At 43.5% G+C, this 16,603-nt stretch overlaps 1 protein-coding gene and 2 long non-coding RNA genes across 3 annotated transcripts; all 3 read left to right on the forward strand.

Annotated features, from left to right (window-relative positions):
* Positions 1–5,316: 5,316 nt before the first annotated feature.
* Positions 5,317–7,373, forward strand: LOC140004897 (uncharacterized). The gene is made up of 2 exons (XR_011812713.1): positions 5,317–5,685; positions 7,099–7,373. It is a non-coding gene; the product is annotated as an uncharacterized lncRNA (long non-coding RNA).
* A 1,495-nt stretch (positions 7,374–8,868) lies between these two features.
* Positions 8,869–13,469, forward strand: LOC113738868 (uncharacterized). The gene is made up of 4 exons (XM_072044781.1): positions 8,869–9,766; positions 9,965–11,751; positions 12,919–13,002; positions 13,452–13,469. Exons 1-4 carry the CDS (start codon positions 8,869–8,871, stop codon positions 13,467–13,469), a joined length of 2,787 nt encoding a protein of 928 aa, XP_071900882.1.
* LOC140004898 (uncharacterized) lies at positions 13,467–15,523 on the forward strand. The gene is made up of 2 exons (XR_011812714.1): positions 13,467–13,835; positions 15,249–15,523. It is a non-coding gene; the product is annotated as an uncharacterized lncRNA (long non-coding RNA).
* The last annotated feature ends 1,080 nt before the right edge of the window (positions 15,524–16,603 follow it).

Raw genomic sequence — 16,603 nt, forward strand, 5'->3', positions numbered from 1 at the left:
TCTGTTCAAACTGTTGCAAAAAGATGTGGCATTTGACTTCACCGAAGAGTGCAAGGTGGCATTTGACAGGTTGAGGGAGTCATTGACATCACCACCTGTTATCCAACCTCCAGACTGGAACCTCCCATTTGAGATAATGTGTGATGCGAGCGACTATGCAGTGGGAGCGGTGTTGGGACAACAGATTGGCAGAGCCGCACATGCGATCTACTATGCATTCAAAGCGTTGAATGGAGCTCAACTCAACTACTCTACAATAGAGAAAGAATTGCTAGCTGTGGTTTTTGCACTAGAAAAATTTAGACCTTACTTGTTAGGTGCAAAAGTAATAGTTTTTTCTTATCATGCAGCCTTGAGATACTTGATGACAAAAAAAGATGCTAAACCAAGGCTCATCAGATGGATCCTGCTCCTTCAAGAGTTCAACTTGGAGATTAAAGATAAGAGTGGGGCAGAAAACTTAGTCGCTGATCACTTAAGCCGCTTGCTTGCTCAGAAGGAGGAGCCACCATTGAGGGAGGCATTTCCAGAGGAGCAACTATTTGCTATTAACTCGTCTGTACCCTGGTATGCCGATTTAGTAAATTTCTTGGTGACTAATCAATTGCCTGCAGGGTGGCCAAAGGCTAAGAGAGACAAGTTGAAGAGTGATGCTAAATATTACATTTGGGACGACCCGTACCTTTGGAGGCAATGTTCGGATCAAGTGCTCAGGAGGTGTGTAAGTACAGGTGAATTCCACTCTATTTTAAATTTTTGTCATTCATTTGCATGTGGAGGGCATTTTGGGCCCAAGAGAACGGCTCGCAAAGTGTTAGAGAGTGGCTTTTACTGGCCCACTCTTTTCAAAGATACTTATTTATTCTGTAAATCCTGTGATAGGTGTCAAAGGGTGGGGAATATTTTTCGTAGGGACCAAATGCTTCAAACCCCCATGTTGTTTGTTGAAATTTTTGATGTTTGTGGGATAGATTTTATGGGTCCTTTTCCCTCATCTTTTGATTTCCTGTACATTTTACTTGCTGTAGATTATGTCTCTAAATGGGTGGAGGCCAAAGCCACCCGTACTAATGATTCTAGAGTGGTCCAGAGTTCTTAAAATCGAATATTTTTGTCCGCTTTGGAATGCCAAGAGCTGTGGTAAGTGATAGGGGGACACATTTCTGTAACAAGACTATCACTGCCTTGTTTCGAAAATACGGTGTACTCCATAAGGTATCCACACCGTATCACCCGCAGGCAAACGGTCAGGCCGAAGTGTCAAACAGGGAAATCAAGTCGATCTTGGAGAAGATGGTGCGTCCGGATAGGAAGGATTGGAGTTTAAAGCTAGAAGACGCACTATGGGCGTACAGAACCGCGTATAAGACGCCAATTGGGATGTCTCCGTATAGACTTGTCTTCGGTAAGGCTTGCCATCTCCCCGTGGAGTTCGAGCACAAGGCGTTTTGGGCAGTGAAGTAATGTAACATGGGATCAGACGACGCAGAGGTCCAAAGTAAATTGCAACTACAAGAGTTAGAGGAAATAAGAAATGAAGCGTATGAGAATGCTACGATCTATAAGGAAAAGAGTAAAATCTTTCATGAGCAACAGGTTTCCAGAAAGTCTTTTGTAGTGGGGACAAAAGTCCTCTTATATCACTCGAGGCTTAAACTTTTTCCCGGTAAGTTGCGTTCTCGTTGGATTGGTCCATTTGTCATTTCTAATGTGTTTCATTATGGTGCAGTGGAGATCCAAAGTTTAAAAACTGAGAAAAAGTTCGTGGTGAATGGCCATCGTCTCAAACCTTATTATGAGGGGTTCTCTGTTGAGAAAGTGGAAGTTAAACACCTCCAAGATCCACCTTATCATGCTTGAGGGTCCTGACCATGTCTAGCCAAAGACATTAAAGAAAGGCGCTACTTGGGAGGCAACCCAAGACTATTTGTTTCAGTTTTCATGCATTTTTTAAGTTTTAGTTAAGTGTTAGTGTCAATTAATAGTTTGATGTTTGGTGGCAGGAAATTAGTAGTTAAGCGTGCCCACGCCAGGTGGTCACGCCTGAGCGGAAGGAATTTTCGTTCAGGTTCTGCGGACTCCATAGCAATTAGACGTGCCCACGCCAAGTGGTAACGCCTGATGGAAGGAATTCTCGTTCAGGTTCTGCGGACTTCATAGCAGTTAAGCGTGCCCACGCCAGGTGGTCACGCCTGAGGAAAAGAAATTTTCGATCAGGATCTGCGGACTCTAAGGCAGTTGAGCGTGCCATTGCCCTTGAAAGAAAACAAAAGAAGAAAGGAAAATTTTCAAAGACCCGGAGTCCTAATCTTTTTCTCCTTCTCCTTTCTTTTCTTTTTCTTTCTTTTTTCTTCTTTCTTTTCTTTCTTCTTCTTCCCTGCTCCCTTGGCCGCCGCTTCTCACTTGCTGTCCGCCACTTCCTTTCTCCCCCTCTGAGATCAGCCCACGCCTGCCGTCACTGACCAGCCCGCGACCGCCACTGACCAGCCGCACTCCGCCAGCTCGCCGCCCATCTTCCCCTTCGCTGCCCAGTCCGCCGCTGCCTCTCCCTCCCGCGCGTCCAGCAGCCGCAGCGCGCAGCAAGCAGCCAAAGCACCAGACACGCAACCCCCTTTGCTCGCCAGCTCTAGCTCTCGCATTATCTTGTAGCAGCAAGCGCAAGCCGCCAGATCGCCGCCCGCCTGCAGTCGTGCACCAACCCAGCTAGGCAGACCCAGTCGTAGCGAGCCTAGCGCGCATCCCCAGCGGCAGTCCTGCCCAGGCGCGCGCGAAGCAGCAAGCACCAGTGCGCGACGTCTCCCCTTCTCTGCACAGCTTCACCAGCCACCAGCTGCCTTCGCACGGCCAGCTCGCGCGTGCAACGCCCCACCCATAGCAACTGCCGGTTATCCCCCATGGTGATTTCTTTCTTTAATTTTCTGTCACTAAATAGCTGAGGCCAGATTTTATTTTCGTAGTTGAGGCCAGATTCTTTTTAGTTGCTAGCTGAGGATAGATATTTTGTACTTGATTGTGGTTGCTGTGCTATATCCGTGGGTGATTGCTAACTAATTGTCAAATTTTGTGCTCACTCAGTGATAGTTGGGGGGAATTTTTACCCTGGTTGCCTGCTTTATTAGTTTTTGGGGGAATTTTGCTACGATTCTCTAATTAATTGAATTTTGGGTTGATTTAGTAGTGTTTGGACAGTATTTTGCTGATTCACAGGATTAATTGACTCTTGGAGTAATTTTATTGTTTAGTTGTGCACTTGTCTGTAACTGGAGGCTGTGATTGGGACCCTTTTACTGAATCAGCTACTTGTTGACCTCTTTTGTGCACATTTGTCTTGCCTCTATCCTATCCCATAGACCAAATGACCAAACCAAAAATCAAAGGCAAAAACAAGCCCTCCACTTCCACCCCTCAGCCTACGGTCCCCTTAGAGGGACCTGCTCCATCGACTGGGCCTGGAGGGCCCCGTACCCGCCTTGGACGGAATAGGGAGGTTCATATCTCCTCTCCGGCCCACTTTGGCGGCCATTTAACCTTCACCTGGGCTGCCGACAAGGAGCGGTATGCCTCGGCTTGCACGAGAAAGATAATTCCTTGTAAATATATCCATGGCCCTACACTTGATATGCTAAACCTGAGGGATGAGGTCACGCAGCACTTGACTAACGTAGGTTGGACCCGCTATGCTTCTGTCAATCTACCTGCTTTTACTGAACTCACATGGGAATTCTATGCTACCTTTGAATTTAATATTCCTGATGAATTCTCCGTTACCACTCCTGGGGTAGTGAGGTTTCGAGTAATGGGTAGAGAGTTCAACCAATCTATCACTGAGTTTAATTTGGCTATTGGGTTTATTGATATTCTTTACTCCCAGAGTGAGGAGTATATGCACAGTGCGTGCGAGTACACGGAGCCATTTTTCTCTCATTACCTTGATTATTGGAGTGGTTTGTCGGTTGACCGACAAGTCTATGACCCCAGTCGGTCTAAGGCTTCTTATCTTAAGAGCGCCGCCTATCGTTATTTACATAGATTCATGGCCTATAGTTTCTCAGGTAGGAAGGATAGCTCGGGTACTCTGACTAAGCCCGAGTTCTTTTTCGTTTGGTGCATGGTCACTCGGACTAGGGTCAATTTGGGTAGCTGGTTTGCCCTCCACCTCCGAACTGTGCTAAGTAAGAAAAATAAACCATTAATCTTAGGCTCATTTATCACTCAGTTGGCTGTCAATCTTGGGGTTTTGGACTTAAATAATCATAACTTGCATCGTGCTTGTATTATGGAGCCCCTTGATTTGGTTTGTTTGGAGAAAATGGGTCTTGTGAGACAGGTGAATGACGCTTTCCAGTTTGCCCCCCCGGGGCCAATCGCTGTTCCTCCGAAGTGCAGCGCTTCCAAATCTACTGTCCCGGGAGAGGGTGGTCCTTCCACGGATGCCCCCGGACCATCCTCTTCGGCACCTCCACCATTTTCGTCCGTCGATAGTCAGCTTGCAGCCCTCCGGTTCCAGATGCAGCACATAGACACTCGTATGGATCGGATGGAGCGTCAAATGGGCGGGGTGGCCCAGAATTTAGCGCAGTATCTCCATCACGTGGGCTTCCGCCCGCCTTTCCCTCCACAACCGTGATTCATTTCTGCCCTCCCCCGTTTCAGGGAAGTGTTGTTGCCCCGGTACCTTTGTTTTGATCTTTCTTTGCTTACATTGAGGGCAATGTAAGGTTTAGGTGTGGGGGAGGGTTGCCTATGCTTTGGACTATGCTCTGGTTGTGTTTTTAGTTAAACAATGATGAATGCAAATTGAGATATGAGCGTACATAGTAAGTTCATGCCATGGGGTGTTATACTTTTCTTGATGCTGAATTGATTGATTAATATGCTGCACTTGACATCAATTTGATCACTTGTGCGATTTTTGGGCCTAATTTTTCGTTTTGTTGAGTGATTAGTGCACATGGTTTGTCATTCTAGAACTTGCTCGATTGTGCATGTCAAGACTGCATTTAAATGAGTTTAATGCATTGAAATGATAGGGCACCTAGGATGTGAGAACCCAGAAAAAAAAAAAATTTATTATTTATTTATTTATTATTTTATTCCTGTGCACCGTTTTCTTGTATTTTCTTTATTATATTACTTTTATTAACATTTTATCAGTAAATATAGTTTTTAAATCATTTTTCTAGTATAAGGTAGTTCGTGAGAAATTTGGAACGTATTTTGGACGTGGGACCCGCTAGTGCATTTAGTGAGAGAAATTCGACCAATTCGGTTAAATTGTTCATAAAGGGATTTCATTACTAGGTGTTAGGAGATGATTAGAGGTTACCTAGATGGATTAACTCTGGAGGGACAAGAGGATAACACTAAACAAAACAAGGTGCCACGTGTCCAAATGTGGTTGGACCAAGCTTACCTAACTTTGCCTAACTTTCTTTGTCATTACATAAAAGTCCAAATTTGACCAAAACCTCTTCATTCTTCACCTCCTCATAGCCGAACCTCTCCAGCCAAGAAGGAAAAACATTCTTCAACCTTTCATCTCCAAATCCTTGCTCAATCTTGAAAATCAACCGATTGTTTCTTGAATTAGTCCGTAGAATCATCTTGCTAGGAGGGTTTGAAGACCTTGGTGGTGTTGTTTTGGAAGAAAACTCTCTAAGCTTCAACCTTTCTTGAAGAACTAAGGTATATTGCTTGGAACTCATCTTTTGTTTCTAATTTTGGCCAAGTGGTGCCTTATAGTAGCTATATACGTGATTGTACGGAAGATTTGGTGGATTGGAGTGAAGTTTCCTAATTTTCTGATTTTTCTTGGAATTTTTCTGGTTTCATATGATGGATATGATTGGGTTTGATTTGGTGGTTCCAAATGGTGTTTTATAGCTCACTTGTGCGTTAATTGTAGTTAATTGCGGAAAATTGCCGCTTATGCGGAAAATTTCAGATTTAGGGTTTCAATTGGGGCTTTGCTATGGTTGATTGTTGAGCTTCTAATTGGCTAGTATTGAGGGGTATTGTGACCCTAATGAAGTATATTGAATGCCTTATGAAGTGTTTGGGTGCTTGTGGTTGTGTTGGATGGTTTTTATTGGTGTCTTGTAGGTTGGAAAAGCTGAAATTTTAGGGGAAATGCTGTCCGAGTGTCTAGGGCATTGGATCCTTGTGAGTTGGGTTGAGATTGACTAGAAATGAATAATTTTAGGGTTGTTTCTACTTTTAACCCTAAATATTATGTATTTTTCATTTCCAAGCTATATTTGGGTTTTACCTTAATAGTTCCTATTAAAAGGTATTCGACTCGTGTTTGAGTCTTAATTGTACTTTCTTGATTATTATAGGGCGTGCCGGTGATCCGAGGCTCACGTCGGGCGAAAACTTGTGAAATTACTTTGTTTGACTTGGTGAGTGTACTACTCACATATTTGTTATTCCGTGGCTTTCTTGTACTTGAATTCTGTGTTTTGGACTAGTTGTGATGATTGTTTGGACTAGGTGAGGCGAGGGTGTACTTTACCACTCTCGTACTCTCTGGCCTACTTGTTTGGTTATGATATAACTTGAATACTCTTGACTGTGTTTGATTTGGTGTCGCTTGGATGCCGATCCTTAATGTAACTCTGGATCTGTACTGTTTACTTTGAGCTCTACCTCATTGGAAGTCAATGGACTCGAGCCAGTAAGGACTTGGTCGGGGACATTTGACAAGCCATGGGAACTGTATTTGAGAATCTTTGGGTATGAGACCCTAGATTCCGGTTTACTCGAGTAATACCAATTCTGTACTGTGTGGTGTTCGGGCCCGGTAAGGGGAAAGTGAGGTGGACGGATAATTGGAGTAAAGAGGGGTCTACGGTCATGATTACCTGGTATACATTGACGGAGAGTCAATGAGATGAGATCAAGTATGGCAAAAGAGGAAAAGGGCTCCTGAGAGCCATCCGTATCCTTTTATTCCTTACACTTGGGTGTTATTGCTTTTACTTACTTGACGAACGTATTTGGACTGAATGCTCTTGAGTTTATGTGATCTTGGTATATGTACGTGATAGTACCTCATTGGGCGAAAGCTCACTCCGTTAAATTTTGTTTTCCTTACAGGGAATTATCTTTTGGACTTTTGACTGTGATGAGTAAGTTGAGTGGAGCTAGTCGAGAGATTTTGTATAGCTCCTCAATAGTTGGAACCTTTGTTGTACTTGGATTTAAATGCTTTCTTTTGGCTTGTAACCATACAAAAGTGGTTTGTAATAGGGTGTATTCCTATCCAATGGATTGTACTTGACTTGTATATACTCTTTTCAGTGATTGTTGGAAATTTCTTGTAATCAATGGGATCTTGGCGGATTGTGACGTGGCAGCCACTATTCGCTTTACGTTTTGCCTTTTGTTTTCCCGTTTCTCATTTATTGGGTTGATTAAGCGCGCCAATATTTTCCCGAACGACTTGAGTTAGTGTTTGACCGTTTTAGTAGTCCTGGCGAGAGCTGGGCAGGCAGTCCGCTAACTCCTTTGGTACGGCTTAGGGGAAGGTGGGGCTGTCACAAGTGGTATCAGAGCCTAGGCTAGAAATAACCTGGGCGAACTTGAAACCTGTTTCTTAGAACTTTTGGGATTGTGATTAGATGCTATTAAGTGTGAATATATTGTCTAAGCTATAAACCTTTGCTATCTTTGTAGGGTATGGCCGGTACTAGTGGAGCAGGTGGAGGCGAGCCACCTCAGAGGCGCCCACGGGTTGTCGACTACCAGGAGAGACCGGGAGGTCCGATCCGGCTATGGCATACCGCTAGCCGGACCCGCCGCTGTAGGCGTTGCCAGTTTTACTCCTACGCGGACCACGTGGTGGTGGCGGTACTTGCCGAGCGACAGAGGCTTAGATGTGACGCCGCCAGGGAGCGTACTGAGACCCTTAGGCTTAGGGGCATCATGCGGATGCAGGCCGATAGGATCGGAGAGCTCCGGGGGGACGTGGCCATGGAGCAGGAGAGGACGGACGCTCTGAGAGAGCAGTTGCAGGCGGTTAACGACCGCCTTATTCGAGTAGTCCGGGAGGTGAGAGACCGATCCGGCGCGATTATCGATGAGTGTGGGGCGCTGATCCAGGAGGTGATTGGCGCCAATGCGCCAGGGGGAGCTCCAGGTGGCGGAGCTCCAGGTCAGGGAGGCGCCCCTAGCCCTAGCTCTAGCTCTGGGGGGGAGTCGGTTGGCTCCGTCGAGGACTAGATTAGGGTTTTGGGCCTAGTTTTGATCCCGTGTGAGGGATACCTAGGAAAAGCTTTTGGTTAGTTGTTTTGTACTTCTGAGACCTAGGTTGTACAGTGTATTTTGGCAGACCCTCTTTTGGCTTCACGGGAGTACTTTGTATATATTTGCTTGACTGCTTATGTATGACTGTTTGACACAGTTATGTGTTCCATGTATAAATGTGCTATGTGTATACGTGCCTTATGTGGTGTTTACTTTTAATTTTGTTCATGCTTATATGACTATATTGATATGCCTTTTGATATTAGTTTGTGCCTCGATTTTAGAGTGACCTAGAGAATGGAAGGCACTCGTAGTGGACGAGGCCGTGGCCGCGGGGTTAGGCAACCCACAACTGACGAGGGTATTAGGGATACCTCAACTGAACCAAACCCTGAACCTAGGGTTGACCCTAATGCCCAGATAGCCGCTGCTATGCAGCAAATGACTGACCTGTTAGCCCACGTAGTGCAACAGCAGGGCCAACCTCCTATCCAGCAACCTGGGAACCCTGGCCATGTAGTGGAAAGTGAAGATCGGGCCCTGGAGAGATTTCAGAAGTTCTCTCCGCCAAAATTTCTAGGCGGGCCAGATCCGGACGTGGCCGAAAAGTGGTTAGAGAAAATGATAGATATTTTTGCCGCCCTACACTACTCAGAGGAGAGACAGGTTACTTTCGCTGTCTTTCAATTGGAAGGAGCCGCGCGTTCTTGGTGGAATGTGATACGCATGAAATGGGACCGGGAACAAACCCCAAGAACATGGGTAAATTTTGTGAGGGACTTCAACGCAAAATACTTTCCCCCTCTAGTCCAAGAAAAAAGGGAGGACGAGTTTATTAGGCTCCGCCAAGGGACTCAATCAGTGGCTGAGTACGAGAGCCAGTTTACTCGTTTATCCAAGTTTGCCCCTGAACTCATTCTGACGGAGCAAAGGAGAGTTCGGCGTTTTACTCAGGGGCTCAATGTGGAAATTCAAAAGGATCTGGCGGTAGCCCAGATCCACACTTTTAGTGACGCCGTGGAGAAAGCTTTGCGAGTTGAAAATGCAAGGCTTCAAGTAAGGAACTTTCAGGTGAAAAAACGGGGGTTCTCTGCGAGTAGCTCGACCCAAGGGGATAAAGGGACCCCTCCCAAGTTTGGAAGAGGAGCCGGTGGAGGAAGGCAACCGGGAATGACGCGAGGGACTCCGCCAAGGGGTGGTCACAATGGACGGGGCCCGCAGAAGAGCACCTCACAAGGAAGTTCGGCCTCAGTTGCACGTGGACCTTGTGGATTTTGTGGAAAACCAAACCACACTGAGGACAACTGTTGGAGGAAGGAGAGAAGATGCTTGCGCTGCGGGAGTGCAGAGCATCAAATAGCTAACTGCCCAGTGTTACCTCGGGAGACGAGAGCAACCACTCAGTCGTCGAAGGCCAACTCGGGACAGTCCAAGGTAGAAGGGACAAAGCCAAAGGTGCCAGCTCGGGTTTACTCCCTTGAGCAACAACAAGTCCCTGATTCCTCTGGGGTTGTAGAAGGTACGATCCCTGTTTTCCATCGTCTAGCTAGGATTTTGATAGACCCTGGTGCTACCCATTCCTTTGTTAACCCCGATTTTATGTGCGGTATTGATATAAAACCCGTTAGCTTGCCTTATGACTTAGAGGTTAGTACTCCTACGGGGAACCAACATTTGATTACTGGTTTGATGTATGCGAATTGTGAAATATGGGTAGGAGAGAGAAAGCTTTTAGGGAATCTTATAAGTTTGGCCATTAAGGGGTACGACGTTATATTGGGTATGGACTGGCTAGCTAAGTACGATGCACAGCTCGATTGTAAGAGAAAGGTAGTGGAATTTCGTATACCGGGGGAGGCGACCTTAAGGCTAGATGTAAGAGGTAGTTTAGCCTCATCTGCATTGATTTCGGGTATTCGGGCCAGAAAATTTTTGTATAGAGGGGCCCAAGGGTTTCTAGCTTTTCTTATAAATACTCCCACTGATAAGCTGAGGGTTGAAGATGTGCCTATTGTAAGTGAATATCCGGATGTGTTTCCTGATGAATTAGTAACTTTACCTCCGGAGAGAGAGATAGAGTTTAAGATTGACCTATTGCCAGGAGCGTCACCTATCTCTAAGACCCCCTATCGAATGGCACCTGCTGAACTCAAGGAGCTGAAGTTGCAGTTGCAAGACCTGTTGGAGCGTGGGTTTATTCGTGAGAGTGGATCTCCTTGGGGGGCTCCGGTACTATTTGTTAAGAAGAAGGATGGAACGTTAAGACTGTGTATCGACTATCGGGGACTAAACAACATGACCATTAAGAACAAATACCCACTTCCCCACATCGATGAACTGTTCGACCAGCTACAAGGCGCAGTGGTCTTTTCAAAGTTAGATCTCCGACAGGGTTACTACCAGTTGCTAATTAAGCAAGAAGATGTACCCAAAACTGCTTTCAATTCTAGATATGGGCATTTTGAGTTTGCGGTCATGCCTTTCGGGTTGACCAATGCCCCTGCCGCCTTTATGGATTTGATGCATCGAGTTTTCAAACCCTACCTGGACCGATTCGTTGTCGTGTTCATTGACGACATTTTGGTCTATTCTAAAACCCGTGAGGAACATGAGCAACATTTGAAGTTAGTGTTACAAACCCTGAGAGATCATCAGCTATACGCCAAATTTAGTAAGTGTGAATTTTGGCTGGAGAAAATCTCTTTCTTAGGACATGTGATTTCAAAAGAAGGTATTACAGTAGACCCCGCGAAAGTAGAGGCGGTGGCTGAATGGAAGAGGCCAGAAAATCCCACTGAAATTCGCAGTTTCTTAGGGTTGGCTGGATACTATAGACGCTTTATTAAAGACTTTTCCAAATTGGCCGGTCCTTTAACAGACCTGACGAAGAAAAACGGTCGTTTTGTGTGGGATACTAGGTGTGAAACCAGTTTTCAGGAGTTGAAGCGAAGGTTAACCAGAGCTCCTGTTTTGGCCTTGCCTAATGGAAAGGACAGTTTCACAGTATATACCGATGCTTCGAAGGAAGGTTTGGGATGCGTGTTAATGCAAAACCAGAACGTGATTGCCTTTGCCTCTAGGAAACTAAAAACCCATGAACAAAACTACCCTACCCATGACTTGGAGTTAGCTGCTGTGGTCTTTGCTTTGAAGAAGTGGAGACACTATCTTTACGGGATTACCTTTGAGGTTTATTCAGACCATAAGAGTCTTAAGTACCTGTTCTCCCAAAAAGAGTTGAATATGCGGCAACGTCGGTGGATGGAACTCTTAGAGGATTATGACTGCACGATCAACTACCATCCTGGTAAGGCTAACGTAGTAGCGGACGCCCTAAGTCGGAAGGCTCAAGTAGCCGGGTTGATGGTCAAGGAGTGGGAGATGTTAGGAGCAGCTAGTGAGTGGAACCCTAGATTGGGATGTAAGAAAATAACTTTTGGGAATATTCGGGTAACCTCTACTATTCTTGATCGAATTAAAGAAGCCCAAGAGAAGGATCCGATGGTACAAAAGTGGAAGGAAAAAGTAGAAAAGGAAGCATTACCTGATTTCAATTTGGGTCCCGAAGGGATTTTAAGATATAAGAATCGAGTAGTGGTGGCCAATGATGAAAACCTGAAAAGAGAAATTTTGGAGGAAGCCCATCGATCAAAATACACGATCCATCCTGGTAGTAATAAGATGTACCATGATTTGCGACGGTTGTACTGGTGGGATAAAATGAAGAGGGAGATTGCTCAATATATCCAAACCTGTCTGATTTGCCAGCAAGTTAAGGCTGAACACCAAAAACCCTCTGGACTGTTACAACCTCTTGAGATACCTGAATGGAAGTGGGAAAATATCACGATGGACTTTGTTTCTGGATTGCCAAGAACTCAAAAAGGACATGATGCCGTTTGGGTGATCGTTGATCGGTTGACCAAATCGGCCCATTTCTTACCTGTGAATGTGAAAGATTCCCTGGATAAACTGGCTCGGTTGTACCTGAATGAAATTGTGAGGTTACATGGGGTTCCAGTGAGTATAGTTTCAGACCGAGATCCTCGTTTTGTATCAAGGTTTTGGCAAAAATTTCAGGAGCACTTAGGGACCAAAATTAACCTTAGTACAACTTATCACCCCCAGACGGATGGACAGTCGGAGCGAACAATTCAAACCCTCGAGGATATGTTACGAACGTGTATTCTAGATTTTGGGGGTAATTGGGGCCAACATATGACTTTAGTAGAGTTTGCCTATAATAATAGTTTCCATTCGTCCATTCAAATGGCACCATACGAAGCTCTCTACGGACGAAGGTGTCGTTCGCCCATTTATTGGGATGAAGTGGGGGAAAAGAAAGTTCTAGATCCAACAACCATTCCTTGGATGGAGGATGCGCAAGAAAAGGTTAAATTGATCCGTCAAAGACTCCAAACAGCTCAAAGCCGACAAAAGAGCTACGCAGATAACCGAAGGAAAGATTTGGAGTTCGAAGTTGGAGACCGTGTCTTCCTTAAGATCACGCCACTACGAAGTGTCACTGCGGGTAGAGGAAAGAAACTTCAACCACGGTTCGTGGGGCCATACAAAATTCTCCAACGAATTGGGAAAGTAGCGTACCGACTCGAGTTGCCGCCAAGTTTATCTCGGATTCATGACGTTTTCCATGTTTCAATGCTGAAAAAGTACTATCCTGATCCAACCCACGTTGTGCGACCAGAAGAGATTGAGTTAGATGAGGCACTCACCTACGAAGAGAGACCTGTACAAGTACTCGATCGAAGGATTAAGGAACTGAGGAATAAGCAAATCCCATTAGTGAAGGTTATGTGGAGGAATCATGGTTTAGAGGAGGCAACTTGGGAATTGGAGGAAGAGATGCAAAAGAAATACCCTGAGCTGTTTAGTAACCCAGGTGAGCAATTTCGAGGGCGAAATTTTTTTTAGGGGGAGAGGATGTGAGAACCCAGAAAAAAAAAAAAAATTTATTATTTATTTATTTATTATTTTATTCCTGTGCACCGTTTTCTTGTATTTTCTTTATTATATTACTTTTATTAACATTTTATCAGTAAATATAGTTTTTAAATCATTTTTCTAGTATAAGGTAGTTCGTGAGAAATTTGGAACGTATTTTGGACGTGGGACCCGCTAGTGCATTTAGTGAGAGAAATTCGACCAATTCGGTTAAATTGTTCATAAAGGGATTTCATTACTAGGTGTTAGGAGATGATTAGAGGTTACCTAGATGGATTAACTCTGGAGGGACAAGAGGATAACACTAAACAAAACAAGGTGCCACGTGTCCAAATGTGGTTGGACCAAGCTTACCTAACTTTGCCTAACTTTCTTTGTCATTACATAAAAGTCCAAATTTGACCAAAACCTCTTCATTCTTCACCTCCTCATAGCCGAACCTCTCCAGCCAAGAAGGAAAAACATTCTTCAACCTTTCATCTCCAAATCCTTGCTCAATCTTGAAAATCAACCGATTGTTTCTTGAATTAGTCCGTAGAATCATCTTGCTAGGAGGGTTTGAAGACCTTGGTGGTGTTGTTTTGGAAGAAAACTCTCTAAGCTTCAACCTTTCTTGAAGAACTAAGGTATATTGCTTGGAACTCATCTTTTGTTTCTAATTTTGGCCAAGTGGTGCCTTATAGTAGCTATATACGTGATTGTACGGAAGATTTGGTGGATTGGAGTGAAGTTTCCTAATTTTCTGATTTTTCTTGGAATTTTTCTGGTTTCATATGATGGATATGATTGGGTTTGATTTGGTGGTTCCAAATGGTGTTTTATAGCTCACTTGTGCGTTAATTGTAGTTAATTGCGGAAAATTGCCGCTTATGCGGAAAATTTCAGATTTAGGGTTTCAATTGGGGCTTTGCTATGGTTGATTGTTGAGCTTCTAATTGGCTAGTATTGAGGGGTATTGTGACCCTAATGAAGTATATTGAATGCCTTATGAAGTGTTTGGGTGCTTGTGGTTGTGTTGGATGGTTTTTATTGGTGTCTTGTAGGTTGGAAAAGCTGAAATTTTAGGGGAAATGCTGTCCGAGTGTCTAGGGCATTGGATCCTTGTGAGTTGGGTTGAGATTGACTAGAAATGAATAATTTTAGGGTTGTTTCTACTTTTAACCCTAAATATTATGTATTTTTCATTTCCAAGCTATATTTGGGTTTTACCTTAATAGTTCCTATTAAAAGGTATTCGACTCGTGTTTGAGTCTTAATTGTACTTTCTTGATTATTATAGGGCGTGCCGGTGATCCGAGGCTCACGTCGGGCGAAAACTTGTGAAATTACTTTGTTTGACTTGGTGAGTGTACTACTCACATATTTGTTATTCCGTGGCTTTCTTGTACTTGAATTCTGTGTTTTGGACTAGTTGTGATGATTGTTTGGACTAGGTGAGGCGAGGGTGTACTTTACCACTCTCGTACTCTCTGGCCTACTTGTTTGGTTATGATATAACTTGAATACTCTTGACTGTGTTTGATTTGGTGTCGCTTGGATGCCGATCCTTAATGTAACTCTGGATCTGTACTGTTTACTTTGAGCTCTACCTCATTGGAAGTCAATGGACTCGAGCCAGTAAGGACTTGGTCGGGGACATTTGACAAGCCATGGGAACTGTATTTGAGAATCTTTGGGTATGAGACCCTAGATTCCGGTTTACTCGAGTAATACCAATTCTGTACTGTGTGGTGTTCGGGCCCGGTAAGGGGAAAGTGAGGTGGACGGATAATTGGAGTAAAGAGGGGTCTACGGTCATGATTACCTGGTATACATTGACGGAGAGTCAATGAGATGAGATCAAGTATGGCAAAAGAGGAAAAGGGCTCCTGAGAGCCATCCGTATCCTTTTATTCCTTACACTTGGGTGTTATTGCTTTTACTTACTTGACGAACGTATTTGGACTGAATGCTCTTGAGTTTATGTGATCTTGGTATATGTACGTGATAGTACCTCATTGGGCGAAAGCTCACTCCGTTAAATTTTGTTTTCCTTACAGGGAATTATCTTTTGGACTTTTGACTGTGATGAGTAAGTTGAGTGGAGCTAGTCGAGAGATTTTGTATAGCTCCTCAATAGTTGGAACCTTTGTTGTACTTGGATTTAAATGCTTTCTTTTGGCTTGTAACCATACAAAAGTGGTTTGTAATAGGGTGTATTCCTATCCAATGGATTGTACTTGACTTGTATATACTCTTTTCAGTGATTGTTGGAAATTTCTTGTAATCAATGGGATCTTGGCGGATTGTGACGTGGCAGCCACTATTCGCTTTACGTTTTGCCTTTTGTTTTCCCGTTTCTCATTTATTGGGTTGATTAAGCGCGCCAATATTTTCCCGAACGACTTGAGTTAGTGTTTGACCGTTTTAGTAGTCCTGGCGAGAGCTGGGCAGGCAGTCCGCTAACTCCTTTGGTACGGCTTAGGGGAAGGTGGGGCTGTCACAGATCAATGAGGGATAAAAATTTTTATTTTGTGAAATATAGGGGACAAAAAAATTCATTTTATGAAATGAGAGAAATAAAAAATTTATTTTGCAAAATATAAGGAACTATGGATTAGATTATGTGAAATATAATTTGAAAATTTTATCCATAAAAAATGATTATATGTAAGGCATATGGTGGATTCCAACCAAAAACTTATCGAAACATAAGTAAGAATCAAATTTGATTAATGTGAATTTGTAAGGGATCAACTCATCTAATCTACCTCGTCTATCTGAAACATTGGCATATATGTACTACTCGTCTTTGTCATTCATTTTTTGCAAATCATGATCATATCTACTTCTAAACCAATCAAACCTTCAAATTTTCTTATTCTCAATGCATTTCCACTACTTCAATTGGTTTTTGTTAATTGGCCGACTGAGCTACAACACAAAAATCCAAATACAGGGTTGTTAGATTCAGGGAAGAAACCGGTAGGAAGGCGTAGGGCTAGCGGCCGACAAAATATTCAAGAGCTTCTAGCTTTTAATGAAACTACAGTACCTCCTCAAAAAAGACATGTTTATTTATACTTATAGCTGGTTATTTCATATCTATTTTTCCCTTTAATTTCTCATCATCCAAGAGTCTTATAACACATAAAATTTAACTTCAAAATATCAACTAAGGAAGCACCATATACATAGGAAACGAAGATAAAGAAAAGAAAATTCAACTACTGCTACAATTCTATTTATATTAGATTGACTTGAATTACAGAAAAGTAGAAACATTATGTAAAAGAAATAGCAAATCACTCCTATTAATCTTTTCAGGTGAAATCAAATAAACATATATCTGAATTTTCAAAAACAAAAAAAAAAGTTATTCGTATACATGCTATTTGTACTATTCAGGTGAAAT

Source organism: Coffea arabica, chromosome 4c (assembly GCF_036785885.1).
Source record: "Coffea arabica cultivar ET-39 chromosome 4c, Coffea Arabica ET-39 HiFi, whole genome shotgun sequence".
Lineage (NCBI taxonomy): Eukaryota > Viridiplantae > Streptophyta > Magnoliopsida > Gentianales > Rubiaceae > Coffea > Coffea arabica.

What these genes read in the sequence shown, in the direction of transcription:
- LOC113738868 (XM_072044781.1), top strand. Translation starts at nt 8,869, where the DNA reads ATGATAGATATTTTTGCCGCCCTACACTACTCAGAGGAGAGACAGGTT. An exon ending in TTCCTCTGGGGTTGTAGAAG is followed by an intron (nt 9,767 to 9,964) that starts GTACGATCCCTG and finishes AAATATGGGTAG; the next exon opens with GAGAGAGAAAGCTTTTAGGG. An exon ending in CCCAAGAGAAGGATCCGATG is followed by an intron (nt 11,752 to 12,918) that starts GTACAAAAGTGG and finishes ATGCTGAAAAAG; the next exon opens with TACTATCCTGATCCAACCCA.